The sequence below is a fragment of the Cannabis sativa genome, chromosome 3 (assembly GCF_029168945.1).
Source record: "Cannabis sativa cultivar Pink pepper isolate KNU-18-1 chromosome 3, ASM2916894v1, whole genome shotgun sequence".
Classification (NCBI taxonomy): Eukaryota; Viridiplantae; Streptophyta; class Magnoliopsida; order Rosales; family Cannabaceae; genus Cannabis; species Cannabis sativa.
The window spans coordinates 44,904,572-44,929,858 of record NC_083603.1 but is presented as its reverse complement, the minus strand read 5'-3'; the positions used below and the strand labels follow the sequence as shown (position 1 = coordinate 44,929,858).

Below are 25,287 nucleotides of genomic sequence, written 5' to 3'. Positions count from 1 at the left end.
ACTATATAGTACATTACATAAAATGGTTCCTAAACAATATAAGATTGTTTTTAAAATATTTATCATAAAATTTTCTTCACAAAATGAAAAACTCTCACAAATTAGTAAAAATAGAAAAAAAAATCATATAAAATGTCACTTAATTACGTTTTTACTTTTTTTCTTATATAAATATATAAATATAGATAGATGTGTTAAACAAATATATTTTATTTAAGAAATAAAAGAATATTATATATTGAGCTATTTTCAAAAATATAGAAAAAAAAATTATTAAAGTTATGATAAATATGGCATAAAAAGTAAATGTCATTAAATATGGCATTATCTAACCAATCAAACAAAAAATATGGTTTTTTTTTTATAAAAAACTATATAAAACATTAAAAAGAGAATCTGAATTTAAGATTCATAAAAAATAAAAACTTAATTGAATTACCATAAAAAATATTAAAATTCCCTTCATATTTATTTTTTTAAAAAAATAAAATACATGAAACTACAGTGATCGTCGGAGTTGTCACTCGTGCCGAAAAAGTCACCGGAGTTTACTGCTGGCACAGGAAAAGTTGTCGGAGTAGCTGCCGGTGCTGAAAAATTTGCCAGAGTTGCCGTTGGCGCCGAAAAAGCTATCGGAAAAGTCACCGGAGTTGCCGCAGGCACTGAAAAAGTCGTCGAAATTAGCATTGTCACCGGAAAAATCACAAGAAAAATCACCACTTTTCTTAATGAAGAAACCAGTTTCTTGGTGATTTTTCTGGTGATTTTTCTGGTGATTTTACCGGCGACAATGTCAATTCCGATGACTATTCTAAAGTTTGTTGTTGGTGCCGGAAAAGTCGCCAGAGTAGCTGCTGGTGTCAGAAAAGTCACTAGAGTCAAAAAAGTCGTCAGAATTGGCATCGTCGCCAGCAAAATCACTGGAAAAATCACCAAGAAAGTGGTTTCTTCACCCAGAAAAGTGGTTTCTTCATCAAGGAACTAGTTTCGTCACACAACAATAATAAAGATTATAAAAATAGAACAAAAATGATATACAATGAAAATAAGTGAAACCAGTTTCATCAAACAACCAAATAGAGAAAAGAAACACAAAAAAATACTCATAAATATAAACAAAACAACACACAATGCACAACAATAATCGAAAACAAAATATAAGTGTGAAAACCAGTTTCAAACCTAGAAACAAAATAATAAAGAGAAACTTAAAATAAAAAATATACAATAAAATAGAGCAACCTCATCACAGAACCCTTAAAACCTGTGAAATCAGTTTCGAACTTATGAACCCTGTGAAACCGAATTCGACACTATGAAAAATCATAACAAAATATAAATGCTAAACAATAAAGTTAACTGAAATAAGTCATCGGAATTGGAATAGTCGCTGGAGTTGCTGCCAGCACCGAGAAAGTCACCGGACCGGAGTTACTACCGGCGCCGAAAAAGTCATAGGATTGACATTATCACCGGTGATTTTTCTGGCAACAATGCCAATTTTAACGAATTTCTTAAAGTTTGCTGTCGGTACCGAAAAAGTCACCGGAGTAGCTGCCGGTGTCGAAAAAGTCATCAGAATTGGCATTGTGGTCAGAAAATTACCGGAAAAATCACTAAGAAACCGATTTCTTCATCAAGTAATTGGTCTTTTCATCCAGAAACCAGTTTCTTGGTAATTTTTCTGGCGACTATGTCAATTCTGATCACTTTTCCGAAGTTTGCTGTCGGTGCCGGAAAGTCACCGGAGTAGCTGCCAGTGTTAGAAAAGTCGTCAAAATTAGTATTGTCACCGGAAAAATCACCAAGAAAATTTCTTGAAGAAGAAACTAGTTTCTTGGTGATTTTTTCAGTGATTTTTTTGGCGACAATGCCAATTCTGACGAATTTTCTAGCGTCGGTAGCAACTCCGACGACTTTTTTGGTACCGACTGCTACTCTAGTGATTTTTTCGGTGCTGTCAGCAAACTTCGGCTACTTTTCCGGCATCAATGACAGATAAAACTACCGAAATAAATAAAAATATTAAATATAGAATTTGAAAACCTAATTTACATATATATATGGCATATCAAATATCATAAAAAGACCTAAAAACAATAAAATACTATATAAATTAGTCAAACTTAAATGTGACATATTTATTATAAGAACTTTTAAAATTCTATAGTAATATTTTTAGAGAAAAGAAAGAATAATATAAAGTATTTAATATTACGTGAAGGGGAAGAAAAGAAAATTGATACACATATTCAGTTTTAATTAATTAATAGATAATATTCCCAATTTAGAAAAGTTTAAAAGGTTTTTGTGCTACACTGTACATGACCATTTTCAGTATAATTTGTTCATGATCTTTATATTACATATAATTCCCTATTTAAGTTACTACCTAATAAAGATACCAAAAGCCGTTATTAACAAAAAGTGAAAATTCTATAAATTTTCTTTTAGAAAAATTATTCTTTTTTAAAATTTTAAAAGAGACAACTCAAGGCACAGTTCTCTTGCCACCACCAAAAAAATAAAAGAAAAGAACCTCTAAATTAGAGGCATATGTCACTTTGCATAGTGTACAATAGAAACTCTTAAATTAAAATAGCATCTCCAATTTATGACTTTTTCTTTTCTTTATTTAAATTAATTAGTAAACAATTCGATCTGTTATAATTTCTTAACCAAACTTTTTTGACGAAAGAGAGGTCGAATTGTTATAGCATTTTGATCAAACTTTTTTTACGAAGAAGGGATCAAACAACTATAATTTTTTATTACAAACCTATCTGACGGGAAAGGAAAATTAAAAGTTATAACTCGCATATAAAATTGAATACTAACGGTTTACGCGAGCTAGGAAAGTGCTAAACGAGACGTCACAAAGTCTTGATAAAAGTACTTGAACCTAGAAAATGGATAGATAGCCTAACTATTCATACAAAAAAAATCTGAAATATACAAAGTGATAAAATCATTAAAAGTATATATTCAAGTTTGTTTAAGGCAGATTATAACTGTCATAGCGAGGCAGAATTGACAACTGTTCGAAATTCAAAAAGTTTGGTAGATGACTAACTACTTAAACAGGAAGATTACGAGCAATGGAAAAACCCAAAAGTACTTTACATTTGATCAAAATATAGTTGTTTACATTGTGAATAAAAACACAAGCAAACACAATTGTATTAAGTTCGAATGAAAAGAGTACAAGGTATTTAAGATAAAAGAAAACCCAAGTTGGGTTACAAACTTGTCTTTACAAAAATGTCATTAGGGGCAAACCATTAAGTCATCTTCCTAAACAAAGAATGTAAGGGGGGTCAGTAAACTCGAGAAAGACCGTCTTCATATAGCTCGGAGAAAGACCGTCTACACATAGCTTGAAGAAAGACCGGCTACACGTAGCTCGAGAAAGACCGTCTACATGTAGAATGTCTCGACCTCTGCATAGACCTCATTCTCATCATCAAAAGATCCCATTTCCTGCAGCCGAGACCTCAATCCCAGCCTCAGGAAATTTCTCGATACCAGAGAGAGGTTGGCATAAAGGTCTTCTGGTGCAGGTTTGGGTCTTGGGTTAGTTGGATTCTTTGATAGAAACCACGCCAACTTTCCTCCTGGATTCATCCGAAACCACGCGCCTGAGGAGGACCTGTTAGATCGCTCACAAGATCTATGTCTATTCCTGTGGAGACAGAGAAAAAAGGTCAATGGAGCAACAAAAAACAATAATATGTATAATCCGACTCAAACCACCATTCACAAGGGACAATACTTACCCTCAAGAATCACTTGTGAAGATCGCACATAACGATCTACGGGGTTCTCTTGGTTTGGATCGGTCGGAAGCTCCTCAGCCTTGGAATCCATCGTTTCCGGTTCCAATTGAGGTTTGAAGTCCTTGGGAACATATGGAGAAGAAGAATGGTTGGTGCATCCTAGTGTTATGAGTTTGGGGGGGCAAACTTCTGAACTCAGATGGGACATTTTAGCAAGAAAGAGACAATCCAATCTCAAGATGGATCTCACCAAAAAAACCAAAAGTTTGTGAAATATGGCAAGCTTAAGCCGCCCTTTTATACACAAAGTCCAGTGACAAGAAGGCCAAAGATTGGGAAATCTAACAGTTGGGAGTAGGGCATAATATGAAGAGACGATTCATAATGACCCTCGAAACCGTACAATCGCCAGAATCAAAGGACGCGTCTTTCCAAAAAAGGGATCATGACGAAAATGCCATCTGTAATTATTAAAAAGCACTTTCTACTAAAAAAGAACTTTTTTAAGGGGCAATTGTTATACCCAAAATTCGGCTGCCATCTCAGTGGAGGACACGTGTCAAGATAAAGGGAATATGGATCGATGAAATCGCTTTTTGTGGAATAACTTATTAATTGCATAAGTAACAGAGCATACTGGCAACTCGCTGACTATAAGGTCTTATGCGAGGAAAAGATATGCAAACTGTTGTTTGGTGTATTAACGAGAAACCATATATCATTGAAGGCATAAGGTGAGGCGTCAACTCCATTATATCTGGGAAGACGAAAGTGATGCATATCGACTGTGAAAACACTTAGCAAATAATGTACAAACTAAGTGTAACAGTCAGGTTGGCTCGAGACCTAATAGACGAGGTGCATATCTCGTTATAGGAATGCTCATTCCTATAGCTTTCGCTGATTAACTTCAGACATCTTCTTAGCGAGACTGATAATCTCAACGAATCAGAAGATAACATTCAAATGAGCCTCGAGAAACTCTCTGTTAACAAGAACTTCGATTATCCCAAATAAAGCGATAAGCTTTTAAATAAAGAAGTAACAAGGCGTGCATCGTCGACCTCGGAAGGAAAAAGGCTCCAGCTTGCTATTACAGTCACTTGAACCAAGCTTCTGTCGAGACATCCTCAGTCACAACAATTAAAGACGTGTTAAAACACACAATTATTTTGACCCAATAAAAGTGGGAAAATCATAGCTATATGATTTTCAAATAATAACGCATTTACACTACGTGATATGTAATTAAATTCCATGATTTTAAGGGATGGTCGTTGTAAAAAGATTATAGTCAACTTTGTAATTAACTGCGTACTATGTGATTATAAATAGTGGCAAGAAAGATTAAAAAGGGGGACAAAAAAACATACAAGAGAGGCCCTGAGAAAACTATCAGAAATCTGAATAAGATTGACCCGTGGATTATGCAGAATTTTAACTGCAAAACCACGTAAAAAATCTTGTGTGTTCATACTTTTCATTTTATATTTTTATCTTTTCTGTGTGAGATTGTCACTGTTAGGCTCAAATTTGGTTAACGAAAATATACGTTACAGTTTGCATTACTTCCGAGCCAAATGCTAGCGAGAAAGAAGTGAGTCCCATTACCGTCTTCTCGGTAGTTATGTGAGCCCAGAGTACCTGAGGTAGCTCGTCGACCCACCTGCCTTTGGCAGCGTCTAACTTCTTCTTGATAGTATCCTTTAAGGTTTTATTAATAGCTTCCACTTGCCCATTCACCTGAGGTCTGGATATTGACGAGAAGCTTTTGATAATTTTGTTCCTCTCGCAGAATTCAGTGAACAAGTTGCCATCAAATTGGGTTCCATTATCGGATACTATCTTCATGGGAATTCCAAACCTACAGACAATGTTCTTGATGACAAAGTCGAGGACTTTCTTGCAGGTTATGGAAACAAGGGGCTCGACCTCCGTCCATTTAGTGAAGAAGTCGACTGCTACTACCGCATATGGGTAGGGCGAGGTCATCATTCTTAGTTCTGTTGGCGGCATGGGAGGTATATTTGAAAACTTTGACACTTATCACATTTGTTGACAAACTCGTGGGTGTCGTTATTGATCGTTGGCCAGTAATATCCTTGTCTAATGATCTTTTTAGATAGACTTTGCCAACCTGCATGATCCCCGTAAAAGCCTTCATGAATCTCTCTATTGATTTCATTCGCTTCTGCAGGGAGACCACACCGAAGTAGGGGCATCGAATACCCTCTTCTATATAGTTTGCCTTCAATTATTGTGTAGCGAGGCACTGAATACAATAGTTTTCGCGCCTTGTTTTTGTCATTTGGAAGTTGTCTGTCGAGTAAGTAATTGATATTAGGAGTCATCCATATAGGAGAACTGTCTATCATTTCGACGTCTTCCGTTTCACATATGCTTGGCTCGCTTAGCATTTCCACCAAACTAAGTTCAATTCATCCAAGTCGTTCTGCGAGGCTAGTTTTGCTAAGGCATCGGCGTTGGAATTTTTTTCTCTCGGAATTTGTTCGATTTTAAAGTAATCGAATCTTTCCAAGTTCTTCCAAACTTTCTTTAAATACCTCGCCATTTTTAAGCCTTTGGCCTGGTATTCCCCGAGGACCTGGTTCACAATCAGCTGCGAATCACTATGGCAGATGAGATTTTTGACTTTCAACGCCTCGACTATCTTTATGCCAGCAATCAAGGCTTCATACTCAGCCTCGGTATTAGATGCGTCAAATTGAAATCTCAAAGCATAGTGAAACTTAAAGCCTTCTGGTGAAATTAATATTACCCCTACACCCGAACCCTGCTCGTTGGATGCACCATCCACGTATAACTTCTAGGTTTTCACATCTCGTTGAACATGCAAAATTTCTTCTGGAGTTATACCTTCTATCAAGAAGTGGCTTGGCCCTTGATGGATGTTCGAGGATGGTATGTTATGTTGAACTGTCCCAATTCAATTGACCATTTTATCAATCTTTTAGAAACCTCTAGTTTTGATAAAACTTGTCTCAAGGACTGATCGGTTAACACTCTTATGGGGTGTGCCTGGAAGTATGGCCGTAGCTTACGAGACACATGGACTAGGCACAAAGCAAGCTTTTCTAGAGGGAGATATCTAGATTCTGCCCCTAGTAACCTTTTACTTACGTAGTAAATAGGCTGTTGTGCTTACCCTTCAAATAATGTACAAACTAAGTATAACAGTCGGGTTGGCTCGAGACCTAATAGACGAGGTGCCTATCTCGTTATAGGAAGGCTCATTCCTATAACTTCCCCTGATTAACTTCAGACATCTTCTTAGCAAGACTGATAATCTCAACGAATCAAAAGATAACATTCAAATGAGCCTCGAGAAACTCTCTGTTAACAAGAACTGCGATTGTCCCAAATGAAGCGATAAGCTTTTAAACAAAGAAGTAACAAGGCGTGCATCGTCGACCTCGGAAGGAAAAAGGCTCCAGCTCGCTATTACGGTCACTGGAACCAAGCTTTTGTCGAGACATCCTCAAACACAACAATTAAAGACGTGTTAAAACACACGATCATTTTGACCCAGTAAAAGCGGGAAAATCACAGCTATATGATTTTCAAATAATAACCGTATTTACACTACGTGATATGTAATCAAACTCCATGATTTTAGGGGATGATCGTTGTAAAAAGATTATAGTCAACTTTGTAATTAACTGCCTACTATGTGATTATAAATAGTGACAAGTAAGATCAAAAAGGGAGATGAAAAAAATCATACAAGAGAGGCCTTGAGAAAACTATTAGAAATCTGAATAAGATTGACTCATGGACTATGCAGAATTTTAACTGCAAAACCACGTAAAAAATCTTGTGTGTTCATACTTTTCATTTTACATCTTATATTTTTTCTGTGTGAGATTGTCACTGTTAGGCTCAAATTTGGTTAACAAAAATCTGCGTTAACAACATATATCATATCAGGACAGATATCTATTCCCCTGGCCCCGCTTCGTTTCCGACTCAAGTATGAATATTTAAACCCATACCCGCCCCGTCTTCGAAAGTCAACCCCCGTCCCCGCTGTTGGGTTTTGTGCCCTAAATAAAATCCATTTTAATATAATCAGATTTACTAATTAATATATAATTAGAAATCGCTTTTATATTGCATGGTTCACATGGTTTATGTCATGATTATACTTAATGTATAAATTCTATTAAGTCCAGAACATATATAAATATATATATATTTATTCATGATTATAGTGTCATCAGCATAGGAGAATATAATCATGATTATATGTTACGTACTCAATAGTGAAAGAGTGACAAGCCCACACATAGCAAGTTACGTACTCAATCATAGTGAGTAAGACGGTAGTAACCAAACATGAAGGATAGAAAGAGATCCAGGTTCAGATCTTGATAATGCTTTGCGACAGAAAGGAATCAAGGGCTAGAGATCTTGAACGGAAGGAGTCATTATATTCTGCTGCAATCAATGTAAGGTTTCCTTAACCCTTATGTGTTTATTTCATTATTTTAGAGAATTCATATTTAGGATGTTAATTCAACATACTTGTTAGTAAATGTAGATCATGGTAAAATATTCCCAATACCCATCCTATTAGGTGCGGGTACCCGTGAGTATAATTGCCATCCCTAATCATGAATACATAATCTTTTGAATATATATATAATTTATATAGATTTTTCTATCATATCATAAGCACAAATATATTGTAAATATTATAAATAATAAGAACATAATATATATATGAAATCAATAATAAATATATAAGAATAACAACATATACATACATATATAATACATAAATATATAAATTAAAAAGAAAAAGAAAAAAGAATTTTTTCAATTGTTTCAGTCAAATGAGTAGATGTATAAATATATATTTAGTGTATCGTAATTTTGAAATAATTCAAGAACTTTAACAAAATATTTACCTTAGGGCTTGGGCAGAAACTTATGCTGATAACGTGTTATAAAATAATATAGAATAATATAATATAGATAAGAATTGGAAAAGAAGAAGAAGATGAATAGAAAAAGAGAAACTGAATGAGAATTTTTCAGTTGTTTATTCCAAAAGAGTGAACTCATATTTATACAAAAATATGACTAAAAGAATGAGAAACTAAAGCAATGCAATAAAGAAAAGAGGAGTACTACCGTCAACCTCCTGTTACAACCTCTTAGTCAACCTCTACGCCCGAAAATATATGTCGGAATATTTTTTTTCAATTTTTTTTTTCACGGGGGTGTTCGTTATGCTTACAACATCATTCCTGTAAATTTTTGATTTTTTTTAATATTTTACAGTGTCGAAAAGACGTTTAAAGTTTTTTGAACACGCGTGGTAAACTGGATTATCAAGAACTCTATTTTCGGTATTGTAAACTATTCGAAATTTTTAAAAAATTTACATGGATGATACTGTAACTATAACGAATACCGCTATGAAAAAAAATTGAAAAAAAATATTTCGGCATGTGATTTCGGACGTGTAGGTTGACAAAGAGGTTGTAATTAGCACTCATCTAAAGAAAAATACAACCAAATATTAATGGTGATAATTAATTTGATGATTTGGACATACATAAATAATATTTCATAACATCTCACTTTTTTACATTCCTATTATATAATCCCGTAAGTGCCATTTTATTATTATTATATTTTTTTTAAGATTTTTATTTTTTATTTTTAAACAATCATAAAACCTGATTTCAAAAAAAAAAAAAAAAACCACCATAAAACCATTTAAATTTATGCAAATAAAAACGATTTTCAATGCTCTTAATACATGATAGAGTAATTTGTGGCATAAATAGTTAAGTTTAACTCTCAGTTGTAAATAAATATTTAAATTTAATTTTTGACAGTAATAATACCTAGTTATATTTTTTTTGAACTTTATAGGTATTTGACCTTTAAATGTCAAATTATTATCCACGTGTTATTTTTTATTATTATATTTAAATTATTTTTTTTAAAAAAGATAAAAATTTAATAATGTGGACCAATCAGGGATTGTCATATGATAATTTACTTAATGCTTACCTACAGAAGTTTTAAAAATATAAATTAAGTATTATTACCGCCAAAAACTAAACTTAAATATTTATTTGCAACTAGAGTTAAAATTTAAATATTTATACCGCAAATTATTTTCGGTAATAATAAAAAAAACGCACAATTTTATTTGAATGACTCAGTCACATACACAAAATAAAGCTTTAAAAAAATGGTTCAAAACAAAATAAAACCACTAAAAGTTTTAGAAAATGACAGCAATCACAACATCATTGATTGGTCAAAATTTTCCATAAACATAACCCATAATTAGATGACATGACACCCTCCAAATATAGAAAATATGAATGTAATTTATTACATGTGCCCTAATTATTTTGAATAAATAGTAAACAATATTGCATTGTAATTAAGGTGTTTATGATGTTTTGGTCTAATTTTTTATATATTTTTTTTTGAATTAAATTAGTATAATGATTTTTTGAATATTAAAAATTAAATTAGAGTAATAATTTTTTTAAACTAAATTAAACCAAACCAAACCATTAAAAATGGATTAATTTGGTTCGAAATCACGATTTGAGCAGAATTTATAATTAATTACTTTTTTGTTAAATAATTTTATATTTTTTACTAATTTTTTTACTTTTATTTTTTCAAAGTATATATTTAACCTAATAAGTAATAGGTCTATCTAAATAATAATATAAAAATCAAAACATAACATAAAAATCCAAAATTCATGTAATAAAATACTATATATAAGAAAGTTCAATCTTTAGTTCAAGCCACTAAGGCTAGCTTAGTGGTGAGGGAGGGATGGGAAAAAGGGAGAGGTCATGGGTTCGAACCCAGACCTTTAAGCTATTAAGTTAATATATGATTATAAAAACTATTACACTACACTCAAAAAAAAAAAAGTTCAATCTTTAGTTCTCCAAACTCATTTAATCCAATTGGGTAATTAATTACAATTTTTTTTTTATTACATATAGTCACATATATAATATATATATAAATCAATTATTTATTATAAACTGTCTGGTCCGATTTAACCGTTAGCTATTTATTACGAACCACAATCGAATCATTAAACAATGAATGAACAGTCTAAATTAATCAGACCACCCAAAACGGTCTTGCCAGTTATAGTCTACAACTGTTCGGATTGTCAGATTGTTGACTTCTATGAACAACCCTATAATCTACAAGCAACATTAAGGTATTTAGGGTTGTTTATATAATTTGTAACCTATGGTATTAATTCGGACTATATTATTTGAGATCGGACTAAATAAAGTTTATGTGTAACGGTTTGGTCAATTTAGATTGTTTATAATTTTTTGGTTTGGTCACAGTTTTAAAATTCTCGATAACGATTCAAACCAAACCAAGCCGCATAACTCTTTTAGATATACTTAATATATTTTATTTAGTGTAATATTAATATTTGAAAACAATTTTTGTACACTGTAATTATCTACTTATTAGGGTGCTAGATACAATAATATTTTGATTAAATTTAATTTAATTTGGAAACTTTTTTTTTATTGATGTATTATAAATTTTGAAAACTAAAATTTTTAGTAAAAAAAGGAATTTTTTTTTTTTTTTAAAAAAATAAAATAATCATGAAGTTGAGAGTTATGATCATTTATTTTTTCTCTGTCTTTTCTCTATTGAATTGTTGCGAATGGTTTACGGGTGTGTGGGCTTTATAACTTGGCTCATTGCGTATTTAGATTGAAAGGTTTGGAATAGAAAGTTGGGGTTTCACTCGTGTTGATTGCTCTTATAGATTTTCTGTGGCATATTTCATTTGAGTTAGTAGAAATTTTTGTATATTTGAAAATTATTCTTATACTGTTAAACATATTAGGGAGTTGATTAAACATGACATATAAACTAGTTTTAATTGTTTAGGAAGAACGAAAATGTATTATTGCTAATATTGTAAATAGTTGGTACTTGGTAGCGTTTCATTTTCTCCTATCATAAAAATAATAATATTAATAATTATGAAATACAATATACATTCCTTTGTTCTTAAATGGATTGTTATAAGATAGAATTTTTTTAAAAAAATTAAAAATCCAAAGAAAAAGTGAAATAAAATGGGAAATTTGATTTTCTATACTTAGAAAATCAAAAAATTTGATTTCTAAACCAATAATTTAAACCCTAAAAAAACTATACTTTTTTTTTCAAAACCCCAAAAATACCCCCAAACTAAAACTATCTCTCTTTCTCTCTCTATCTAGCCGGTCCCAAGAATCCCACACCCCAGGTCCGATGGTCGGACCATGGGGTCCGATGGGGTCCGACCAATCGGACCCATCGGACCCCAAGGTCCGACCATCGGACCTCTCTCTTCCTCTCTCTCTCAAATCGCAGGAAAAAAAAAAAAAAAAATTAAAGCCGGTCGGACCTTCTGGTCCGATGGGTCCGACCATCGGACCCTTTCTTCCTCTCTCTCCAAAATCGCAGAAAAAAAAATTAAAAAGACGGTCGGACCTTGGGGGGTCCGATGGGTCCGACCATCGGACCCCCAAGGTCCGACCATCGGACCTTTGTCTTCTTCCCTCTCTCAAATCGCAGGAAAAAAAAAAAAAGTTTCGTAGATCGGGGTTGCTCTTTCGGGTTGGGGTTGGGGTCGGAGGGGTTGGGGTCGTGGTCGACGGGGGTGAGGGTGGTGATCGGCGTTGGGGTTGACGTGGGTGGGTGAGGGTGGTTCGGGTGAGGGTGGGCGGTTGGGGTGAGATAGAGGGAGAGAGAGATGATGCAGAGAGAGAGAATATTGTGAGGGGGGTATTTTTGGGATTTTGAAAAAAAAGGAATAATTTTTTTAGGTTTTAAATTTTTGGTTTAGGGAAAATTTTTTTTGATTTTCTAAGTATAAAAAATCAAATTTCCCAATAAAATTAATATGTAAAAGGAAGTTAGGAAAGGATTCAGTTATTTGGGTAAAAAATGTATTTTTTACCAACTAATGAAAAAACAATAAAAAGTAGTGGTAAAATGGTAAATAATAGAAAAAAGAATGTCATTATCAAATGGTTGGCACAAAACCCACTCACATGAATACATACATCCTTTGCTTATTCACTCACTCACTTAGACACTTGCCCTGCCCCCTCCTCTGCCCCAATTTTTATCTGCTCTGTATCTCATAATATAATACAGAGCAAATATATATATTTATATATAATATAATATATAATATAACCTCCAAAAGGAAGAAGAAGAAGAAGAAGAAGGAAAAAGCTGAGAAAGATGAAGCATCATAGAATCTGAAACAAAAAAAGAAAAGCTTTCATTTTTATTCTTTGTTTGTTTTTATTTTTCTTCAATGGGTTTTGAATGAGAAACCCATTGAAAATCTCAGAGTCAATTTTTTTGTTTGTTGTTATTTGTTAATGGCAGCTTCGACTTTGGGGTCTGACCCAAGTCCAGAGGTGTTTTCATGGCTAAAAACCCTACCTTTAGCACCAGAGTACCATCCTACTTTGGCAGAGTTTCAAGATCCGATTTCATATATATTTAAGATCGAGAAAGAGGCTTCCAAGTATGGAATCTGCAAAATCATTCCTCCAGTGTCTCCATCGCCTAAGAAGACTGTAATTGCGAATCTAAACAAGTCGCTTGCTGCTCGTGCTGGGTATTCTGAAGGTTCGAATCCCAAAACACCTCCCACATTCACTACTCGGCAGCAGCAGATCGGGTTCTGCCCTCGGAAGCCTCGTCCAGTTCAGAGGCCGGTTTGGCAGAGTGGTGAGCAGTACACGTTTCAGGAATTCGAGACTAAGGCGAAGGGTTTTGAGAAAGGGTTTTTGAAGAAATGTGGGAAGAAAGGAGGAGGGCTTTCGCCACTGGAAATCGAAACCCTTTACTGGAAAGCGACTGTGGATAAACCCTTTTCAGTCGAGTACGCGAACGACATGCCTGGCTCTGCTTTCGTTCCCGTTAATGCTAAGAAGAGTAGGGAAGCAGGGGAGAGTGTGACTCTTGGTGAGACTGCTTGGAACATGAGGGCGGTGTCTAGGTCAAAGGGGTCTTTGTTGCGGTTCATGAAGGAGGAGATTCCTGGGGTTACTTCCCCCATGGTGTATGTAGCTATGCTATTCAGTTGGTTTGCTTGGCATGTTGAGGACCATGACTTGCATAGTCTCAATTATTTGCACATGGGGGCTTCAAAGACGTGGTATGGCGTACCAAAGGAAGCTGCTGTTGCGTTTGAGGAGGTGATCAGAGTTCATGGCTATGGAGCAGAGATCAATCCCCTTGGTATGTTTTGGTGTTTTGTATTGAATTGTGGAAACTACAGTAACCCTTCCCCTGTTTTTCTTTTCTTTTTTTTTCTTGGCTGAGTGTTCTGTTTTAAATGATTCTGTATACATGGTGTTATTTGATTACATGCAGGTATTGTTCATTGTATATCTTTTCCATTAATTTGCGTATTAGACAATTTGGTCATATGGAAAACTGTTGAATTTTGTGCTGAGCTGAGATAGGAAGTGAGAGACCAAGATTGAATTATTAGGATAGATTGCTGAAACAGATAAGACTTTAGAAAATTAGTTGCAAAAGAGTATAATTTGAGTGGATTATTGGTATCAGTTAAACAAGAAGGTATTCCTCGTCAGAAACGTGAAAGAATTCCTGTTAAACATTAACTTATTAGATCACGTGATGTAAAAGATAAAACTGAGAGGCTTTGAAATTATTTTAAAGACTAGGCACTGTTTTTGTTTTGCATTTTTCCTTACGTGTTCAAGAATGGTGTGGCTGACCTGATTGTTGCAGCAAGAGACTATGTTCATGTGTTGATGAACTTTATCTATTTCCTTGCTGACCTTCTATCCCATATTTTTTCATTTCTTTAATCAGTCACCTTTTCCATTCTTGGTGAGAAGACCACAGTGATGTCACCTGAAGTATTCATTAAAGAAGGAGTTCCATGCTGCAGGTAACAACCTGTCTAATTTAGTTGAAGAGAATCTGTCGACCAGTCAATATATTCATGAGTCCTAAATGTCTGTCAGCTGAGCTTTCTTGTACAGTGTCTTTTATAAATGGTGAGGTAACTAGCTTCGTATTGGATATATGTGTTCTTACTTCATTAATTGCTTTTTAACCAGGCTAGTGCAAAATGCTGGTGAATTTGTTGTCACTTTTCCAAGGGCATATCATACTGGTTTCAGTCATGGTGAGAGACCTGAATGTTTTAGTTTTTCTCCTTTTTAAAATCATGGTTATTGATGTTATGATTGTACGATATAGTGTAGCTAATTTGTTTGTTTGTTGTTTGCATAGGATTTAATTGTGCAGAAGCAGCTAATATTGCGACACCTGAATGGTTAAGAGTTGCTAATGATGCTGCTATTCGACGAGCTTCAATTAACTATCCTCCAATGGTGTCTCACTTCCAGTTACTTTATGATCTTGCTCTTGCATTATGCTCAAGGTGTGTTAAATTAGCATTTTGTAACATTCTTTATGGCTGGGTCTAGGAAAATATATCTGAATTTTCTTATTATTTATGTAGAATACCCTTGAGCATCGGCAGTGAACCACGAAGTTCTAGATTAAAAGACAAGAGAAAGGGTGAAGGAGAAACGGTTGTGAAAGAGCTATTTGTGCAGGATGTTTTAAAGAATAATGACTTACTTCATGTTCTTGGGAAAGGGTCTCCCATTGTACTTCTTCCTAGGACTTCTTCAGACATTCCACTATGTTCCAAATTGCGTGTTGGTTCTCATTTAAGGTCAAATACCAGTCTTTCTATAGAAGAAATGAAATCTTCAAGAAGTTTCATTTCTGATGATCTGATGGTAGACAGAAAGCAGGAGGTTGATCAGGTGAAAGAATTCTATCCAGTGAAAGGTAAGCTTGCCTCTTTGTGTGAGGGAAGCTGGGTTCCCTCTCGTGGAAATAAAAGAACATCTGGTTCAAATTTTAAGACTCCAGTTAAGAGCGTCGAAGTGAAGAATAATGTTGACAGTGATAGGTTATCAGAGCAGAGATTATTTTCTTGTGTTACTTGTGGAATCTTGAGCTTTGCTTGTGTTGCCATTGTTCAGCCAAAAGACCCAGCAGCCAGATATCTAATGGCAGCTGATTGTAGCTTTTTTAATGATTGGGTTGTTAATGCTGGAGTAGCTAGTAATGTGTTCCCCATTTCCAATGTGGATCAGACAGAATCTAAGCAGAATAACTACACAGGTTGGTTTCATATGTATACTATTTTTTTTTTCTTGGCTTGCTTCAAATCAGAGATCTACATTATCTTGTACTAGATGTTTTATTGTAGAAACTGATGAAATATTTGTAACTTATGCTACTGTTTGCCAAATACAATTGAAAATTGCCCACATGTACTTTGGGAAATAATTGCAATATTTTTTTTATTCAACTCAAATCTCTGTTCCTTGTAACTTTTTGATAAGAGCAGGGTGACAGAACTGATTCATTTTCCCTCAAACCATTACATCTGCAATTTGTTTATCTTTTCTTGCATATACTAGTATCGCCTTTTAAGAAGTCCCTATATTGAAGTACTTTAATTATACTATGTCTCAATACAGCATGGGCAGACAATTGTGCTCCTGATTCATATGATGGTCCTGTTCCATCCATTTCTAACCAAGTTCAGATGGAAGACCAAAATAATGAGGTACTTTCAAACAGTGAAGCACATGAAGCTACTTCGGCACTTGGCTTATTAGCTTTACATTATGGAAACTCATCAGACTCTGAGGAAGATCAGGTTCGAGAAGATGATTCAATCTATGAAAATGAAACCAACATGGCAAATTGTTCTCCAGAAAGCAAATATCGTTGTGAGAGTTCTGGTCTCTCTTTCCAAAATAGTCTGAGTGATGCAGCTGGCGATGATGGTCGCTCACCACAAGAACTTGATTTAGGGGAAGAACGTGCATCTCAAAATGCTGATTTTCATAAGGAAAATGGACACAACAGAGATGATGTCAAATATGGGCAAAATGTTGATTGTTCTGTTGATGCATCTAATAATGTTGCTTCCACTGAAACAAATTGCTTGGTTGGTAAAATAAGAGATCCTATGATAGTTTCACAAACATGTTCCGCAGATACATATGATGCAGAAGCTACAAGGTTCTGCAAGGGTATTGTACCAATGAAGAATGAAGGCGTGCCATTGGCTCCGTTATCTGATGAAGACTCTTCTAGAATGCATGTGTTTTGTCTAGAGCATGCTGTAGAGGTAGAACAACAGCTTCGTCAAATAGGAGGTGTCCATATACTACTCCTTTGTCATCCAGGTGTGCTGTGCTTCCAATACTGACGCTCTTACAAAGTTACAGATATTATAATTTTCTCTCTTTTTGCTATCGTCATATAATTAGTGACAACAAGATTTTGTATTACCGAAACATGCTAGGATCTGTTAATGGAAGGACCTATGTTTTGTGTGATCATCTTTATGTTTCGCATTTCCCAGTCTATTATGTTTGGTGTTTTTACCTTATAAAGTGAAGGATCGTTAACTCCCCGTGTCATTGTATGTTATTTGTTTTTTGCAGATTATCCAAAGATAGAGACTGAAGCAAAGTCAATTGCAGAGGAACTGGGAATTAATTGTGCCTTGAATGATACTACATTCAGGGATGCCACCAAAGATGATCAGGAGAAGATCCAGTCAGCTCTGGATAGCGAGGATGCCATGCCTAAGAATGGGGACTGGGCTGTAAAACTTGGAATTAATCTCTTTTATAGTGCCAACCTCAGCCGCTCTCCACTTTATAGTAAGCAGATGCCTTATAATTCTGTTATATACAATGCATTTGGTCGCACTTCTCCAACAAGTTCATCCGTGAGATCTGATGGATTTGGGAGGAGATCTGTCAAGAAAAAGGTTGTGGCGGGGAAATGGTGTGGTAAAGTCTGGATGTCAAACCAGGTACATCCCTTACTAGTAAAAAGAAATCCTGAGGACGAAGAAGAGAGAGGCATCCTTGCTTGGGCTACACCAGATGAGAATCTTGATAGAAATCATGACACTCCACACAGAAATAGTAACACCATGGTTGCTAAAAAGTATGTGAGGAAGAGGAAAATGAAAGTAGGAAATGAGTCAATCAAGAAAGCCAAATGCATTAAGGGAAAGGATATAGTTTCTGAAAATTCAATGGATGATGATTCTCATGAGCCCCATAGGAGGCCTTTTGGAAACAATCAAGCCACGCGGATTGGAGGTGGGTCAACGAAGAAAGGAAAACAACATATTCAGAGGGAAGATGCAGTTTCTGATGATTCAATGTATGTTTCTCTCAAGCAGTGTAAGAGGACTCTTAGAACCAAGGTAGCCACTTCTGTTGAGACAGATGACATAGTTTCAGATGATTCTTTAGGAGTTATTTCTAATTACCGGAACCGAAAGAACCCTAGAAGTGAGAAGGCCAAACATGTAAGAGATGCAGGAATACAAGATGTGGTTTCAGATGACTCACTTGATTTTGAGTCTAATCAGCGGGGTGGGAGGATTTCTAAAAGCAAGCAAGCTAAATTCATGGAGGAAGAAGATTCAGCTTCAGATGATCTTCCTAGTACTAATTTGTATAAGCAACAGACCAGAATTTATAAAAGCAAGTATGCTAAGTCCATTGAGAGAGAAGATGACGTTTCTGATGAGCCAGTGGAGGATTATGCTTGCGATGAAGACAAGAGAGTTCTTCGAAGCAAGCCAACAAAATCTGCTATGCAGCCGAAAATGAAACAAGGGACTGGGCGCAATGTGAGACAACCATCGTCTCAGTCTGTGAAACAAGGTACTCGCCAGATAATGAAAAAAGAAACTCAAAAAACAAAGCTACACACTCCACGGCTTCGAAATAGTCAGTGTGACCAGGACACTTCACATATATGTGATGACGAAGAGGAAGAAGGTGGGCCTAGTACACGCCTTAGGAAAAGAACCCCTAAGCCACAAAAAACTACAGGAACCAAAAAGAAAGAGCAGCAGCAGCAACAAACAAGCAACAAAAAGGCAAAGAATGTTTCAGCTGGGAAAGCTCAGGCTGGACGCAGTGATACAAAATTAAAAGATGAAGAAGCAGAATACGTGTGTGATGTTGAGGGATGCACGATGAGTTTCGGGGTGAAGCACGAGCTTGTCCTTCATAAAAGAAACATTTGTCCGGTGAAGGGGTGTGGGAAAAAGTTCTTCTCTCATAAATATCTGGTGCAGCATCGTCGAGTTCATATGGATGATCGCCCTCTAAGGTGTCCCTGGAAGGGCTGCAAGATGACATTCAAGTGGGCATGGGCTCGCACTGAACACATAAGGGTTCACACAGGTGCTCGCCCTTATGTATGTGCAGAGCCAGGGTGCGGGCAGACATTTAGATTTGTGTCTGATTTTAGTCGCCACAAGCGAAAAACCGGCCATTCAACAAAGAAAGGAAGATGATTAATCTGACAACAGAAGACCAAGTGTAATGTAACTTTGGTAATGAATTTGTTGTTCAGTTGACAAGGGGGGAGGGGTTAGGAATAGGCTTAAAAAGAGGTTTAGTTTTTTTTTTTACCTTGTATTTGCTGCTATTATGCTATTTTAGAGTTACAGTAAATTCTGATTTGCCCAGGGCAGGGTCTTCATTGGACCCATTCATTTACTGCAAGAAGAGCAATTGCTTGGATCTTGAATGAAGAAAGACATTCTTCCTCTCTCTCATCTCATTCTCTAATGCTAATCTGAATCTTTCTCATTTTAAGTTTTCTAGCATATCATCATAACAATTTTTTTTAATTTACATATAATTTTTCATTAAATTACTTCATTGCTTTCATTATTACACACCTAATAATTCTAGTGATCCTTGCATTTCTTTCTCTTTCTTTCTTTGATAAATAATTATTAACTATAAGTTTTGAGAAAACAGAAGACTAATACAAGTGACAGATTTTATCATATTTTTCTTATGAGAATAATAATATGTGCATAATAACTTTTGTACATTTTTTTGAGTATTTATCATTATTAATCTTATCTTATAGATGGGTCTGAGATTTATTATATTAAAATACATATCACGTGGGTGATATTTGTGAACATATCAATATCTTAATTTGTAGAGCAGTGTTGTCTATTTTTTATTATACTTTTTTAGTTAATTTTTGTGTTCAAAAACATGTTTTAAAATATATTTTTTTTAATTTTTTGTATGGCGGTATTTGTTATGCTTATAACATTATTCTTGTAATTTTTAAAAAATATTTGAATAGCTTATTGTACCGAAAATACGTTTGAAGTTTTTTAAATGCACATGATAAATTGGAATATCAGAAAATCTATTTTCGGCATTATAAACTATTCAGAATTTTTAAAAATTTTACAAAAATGATACTGTAATTATAACAAATACTGTTATGAAAATAATTTTTTTTAAAAAAATATTCTAACATATAATTTAAGGCGTAAAGATAGAATTATAATAGAAGGTTGTAATTAATACTCTTTAATTTGTATTGGGAAATTTCATTAATTGACCCTAATAAAATACCCCATTTCAAAATTTATACCCTCCACTAATTTATACAAATTAATTCCATTATTTTTCAAAACTACCCAAAATACCCTTTTATTTTAATTTTCCCTCCTTAACTCTTACTCTTCTCACTCTCTCTCTTCGTCCTTCTCTCTTCTTCTTCTCTGTCAACCGACCCACCCCCCACACCACACCAATATCTTAACCGACCCACCCCCACGACTAAACCCAGACGTCGACGACGACGACCCACCCACAGACGCGACCCCACGACGACGACTAAACCCATAGACGCAACCGAGGACGACGACTCACCCCTACGATGCGACCGAACCATCCACGACGACCCACACAGTTCCACATTGATCCACGACGATCCACGGCCAAAAAACAATGTTAAAACAATGTTATCGATGAGATATCGATAGGATATCGACAAAATGACCTTTAGAAATTTCTGTGTGTTAAAGTGTATCGATAGGATGTCGATAGTGTGTCGATAGAATGTCGACAGATGTTGAGTGAAATTTTTTTGAACTGGATTTAGTGTTTAAATTCATTTTGTCGACCATATGTCGATTGTATGTCGATACGTTGTCGACACAATGTAAATTCATTGTTTTAATTTGTTGTCGACAGCATGTCGATTGTATGTCGATATGTTATCGACACTTTATGCTGTTAATTTCTATGTGATATATCGACTCCATGTCGACACAATGTCGATAATATTGTGTGATGTTGTGTTGGGTTGATTTTATTGGAATGTCGACAGCATATCGATGGTATGTCGATATGCTGTCGAACAAATTATGTTCTTGCTTACTGTTTGATAATGTCGACAGGATGTCGATATTTTGTCGACCATTTTTTTAAATTTTTTGACATTAACATTTTTTTAGTTTTTAGTTTTTCAGATGGCTCCCAGACTCATAATTCCAGCATCGGAGCATTTTACTGGCCGCGTGACATACAGAGGCACTGGAACTTTTGCGAAAATCAAGTCTCGGTTTGAGGAGTACAACTTGAATAACACGACGAAGGAAAGCCGTTTTGGCAACTTTTAGAATTATGAGTCTAGGAGCCATCTGAAAAAATAAATAACAAATCAATATTACTGCCAAAAAATTAACAAATCGTCGACATAATATCGACATCATGTCGATATTATGTCGACATCATCAAACAGCCAATATAAATTAAAACATGTCGACAACATATCGACAATTTCAAGAGGACAACAATTTCACAACATGTCGACATAATATCGACATCCTGACGATATGCACTCGATAATACACTTAAAAGCAACATCCTAATCTTGTCGACAACACATCGACATACTGTCGACAAGCTGTCGACAATTAAGGGCAAAAAATAAGCTAAACCCTCAATCGACATCCTATCGACATACACACGATATTCTATCGACATACAATAACAGCAATACAATGCAAACAGACACAAATTCTATCGACATCCTATCGATATTCTATCGACATCCTAACGACATACAATAATTGCAATGCAATGTAAACAAACACCAATTCTATCGACATCCTATCGATATTCTATCGACATGTCATCGATAACCCTGTAACAATCACAAATACCATTGAAACACCAACATCTACAACCTAAAGAGCACAAAATCTATTAAAAAATCCACTAATCTCAACAACATGCAATAATTGGCATCCAAAACTATGAAAAATATATTTTTTTTCAAAAAAAAACCTTACCTTTGAATGCAATTCGTGGTGGTGGCGACGGGTCCTGCTCGTGGTGGTGGCGATGGCCTCTATTCGGTGTCGACGACCACGGGTAGTGGTGGTGGCGACGGTTCGTGGTGGTTGGTGGTAGTTCGTGGTGGTTTCGACGGGCACGGGTGGTCGTTGGGTCGTCGTCGTGGGGCAGAGGCGAGTCGAAGAGGGAACGACAGAGAGAGAGGGAACGACAGAGAGAGAGAGAGGGAAAGACGGAAAGAGAGAGAGAGAGAGAATAGGAAAATTAAATTTGAGGGGTATTTTGGGTAGAAATGAGTAATAGTGGAATTGTTTTGTATAAATTAGTGAAGGGTATAAATTTTGATATGAGATGTTTTATTAGGGTCAAATAGTGAAATTTCCCTTTGTATTTACACATTCAAATCAGCTGCAGTATTATCTCAAATTTAATTGACCAAGTTGAAAACCCAGGTGAATAATAAGCTGACTTTTTTATTTTATTGAAAACGAAATGTTGACTTATGTGTTCATATAAGTTTATTATTTACATTTTTTTTTTCAAAAAGAAAAGTTTATTATTTACATCATCACTAGCAATATAAGTTAGGAAATTAGGAGACCGATTGTACTTCTATAATTATCACTGAGAAGACTAATTTATTATATAAAATTATTGAGAAAGCTAAAAGGCAGGGATTATTAGCACATCTAGGGTCCGTTTGGTACGCAGGATACTAGATTAGACTGAAAAAAATTGGACTGGACTGAACTGGACAAGACTGAATTAAGTAAATTTAAGAATAGTTTGGACTATTTTATTTATTTCCTTTTAGAAAAAAAAACTTAAATTAAAATAAAAATATATAATATTAAATTAAAATTAAAATTTCTAATAATAAACAAATAAAAATGAATGATTCGTAGAATAAAAAAATAAAAAATAATTAAATTATAAGATAAAATAAAATAATATATCTTAATTAATTAAGTATATATATCATAAATATATAATAAAATAATTTATTATATTTTTATTTAATAAATAATTAAAATAGTAAAATAAAAATACTTGAATAATATAAAATTGTTTATGCTAAATTTAATGTAAATATTAATTTTTTAAAATATTTATATAAATTTTGTAGTAATTTAAAAATAATATACAATTTTATTGTTATATTGTTTCTCTTGGAATCAATTTAAGTAACTTTGTTTAATTAATAATATTTTAAATTTTGAAAACTTATGTATAATAATTTAAAATTATACATTTTCACTAATTAGTAATTTTAATGAATACATTTTTTATTAAAAAAAATTATAAATAAATGTGTGATAATTTTTTCATTTAAATTCTTATTAAATTTAGAAAATATTAATAAAATCAAAATTTAAAAAATGATAAAAAAAATCTCACCTGCATGAGATTATTTATCCCACCCTACTAGATGAGATAAATAATCCCAGACAGATAAGATTAGCTGGATTAGTTATCCAGACTTCTAACAAGTCCAAACACTGGATTGGACATATTAACCTATTTAATCCAATCCAATCTTGCGTACCAAACAAGCCCTTAAGGTATTGCTATTGGTATAAGATATAGGGATTATTTCACAAAAGCATTAAAACACTAAAAAAATTACAAAAATACGGTTTCACGAAATTTTAAACATTTTTACGATTTTTTGATTTTATTTACAGAAAATACAGTCTTTTTATGTTGTAATCTTGTTAATTTGTTGTTGAGTTTTTGTTATTTGTATGTTATTTTTTGTTGTTATTTTGATGTTATATTCGTATTATTTTTATGTAGTTTTCTTGTTGATTTTATGTTGTTTTCGTGTTATTTTTTGGAAAACCGTAAAAAAAATTTAAAAAAATTTTTGAACGTAAAAATGTAATTATTTTACAATAAATGATGTCTTATGTAATTATTCCTAAGATATATATGTAAAAAAGGGCTTTTTTTTAAAATAAAATGGGCCTTGGGCAATCGGGCAATTGTCCCTCTTGCCCATAGCTTGAGCTGACACTGAGGATGATATTCAAAGGTTTCTAGATATCTCTTCAGTTGCCCGTTCTAGAATATTCCATGTGAGTATCTGGATTTGTCCTGATGGACCTTTCATTCTCAACCAAGATACTCTTTCTTGGACCAAAGTAGTTCGATCTTATCGTGTCTATAAACTAGACTTATGATCCTAGTGGATTGATTTATTAATTTGATTGTGCTAAAAATGAGCTTGTTTAGGTTGATATTGAGCTTTGAAAGTGCACCCTTTATTAATCCAAAACCCTGGATAATAATTAATAGATAGTTGGTTCACCTTACACAAAGAAAGAATCATATTTTTATTGACACCATACTATTATTCGTCAAAAAGGATGGCTTTGAATTCCTTGAAAAGCAAAAAAGAAGTGAAAATAGCCTTAACTTTTGGCTAGAAAAAGATAACTTAGAACACTCAGAATTTATTAAAAAAAAAAACTCAGAATTGATGATATACATAAACATCTTGAATTTTAGAATCAATTTCGAAAATTCTAATGATACTATATTACTATTTATTTTACAAAATCTATTAACACTAATCTTTTATCTTTTATTCGATTCTGATTAAAAAATATATATTACTATTTATTTTACAAAATCTATTAACACTAATCTTTTATTCGATTCTGATTAAAAAAAAATTATTGAAAAGAATTTATATCTTATAATAATACTACTAATAACAGAAAATGTATATATATTTGAAATGGAAGGTATCATGATATTTAAAATATATATTTTCTTAAGTTTTAAAATAATAAAAGATATGTAACAAAATAATGATAAAACTATTTTATTAAAAAGTTTGACGAAAACTCATTTATTTATTTATTTTGGTGAAAAATTAAGTAGATGATTAATTTTAATAATCTTTGCAGATAGTTATCATTATTTTTCCTTTACACAGTTGGTATTTTTCATCATTTTTCTAAATGATATTTAACATTAGCAATAGAGGGTCGTGCTTTTTTTTTTTTGTTTATTTTTTTTTTTTTTGCTGTTAAAAAGAAACATCATTAATTAAATATATATGACAATAGTAATGGAAGTATTTAATAGTTTAGATAAAATAATATTGGGAAATGTGCTCATAGGCTTAGCCTTTCAATGAAGTTATTTATTACCACAATGTGTAATGTAGCCTAGTTGCTACTAATATAACAAACTCATTTAATAGAGTG

At 33.7% G+C, this 25,287-nt stretch overlaps 1 protein-coding gene across 1 annotated transcript; it reads left to right on the top strand.

Moving 5' to 3' along the window:
- Positions 1–12,910: 12,910 nt before the first annotated feature.
- Positions 12,911–19,506, top strand: LOC115708673 (lysine-specific demethylase REF6). The gene is made up of 7 exons (XM_030636654.2): positions 12,911–14,081; positions 14,685–14,763; positions 14,936–15,003; positions 15,111–15,261; positions 15,343–16,019; positions 16,382–17,098; positions 17,360–19,506. Exons 1-7 carry the CDS (start codon positions 13,214–13,216, stop codon positions 19,243–19,245), a joined length of 4,446 nt encoding a protein of 1,481 aa, XP_030492514.2. The 5' UTR covers positions 12,911–13,213; the 3' UTR covers positions 19,246–19,506.
- The last annotated feature ends 5,781 nt before the right edge of the window (positions 19,507–25,287 follow it).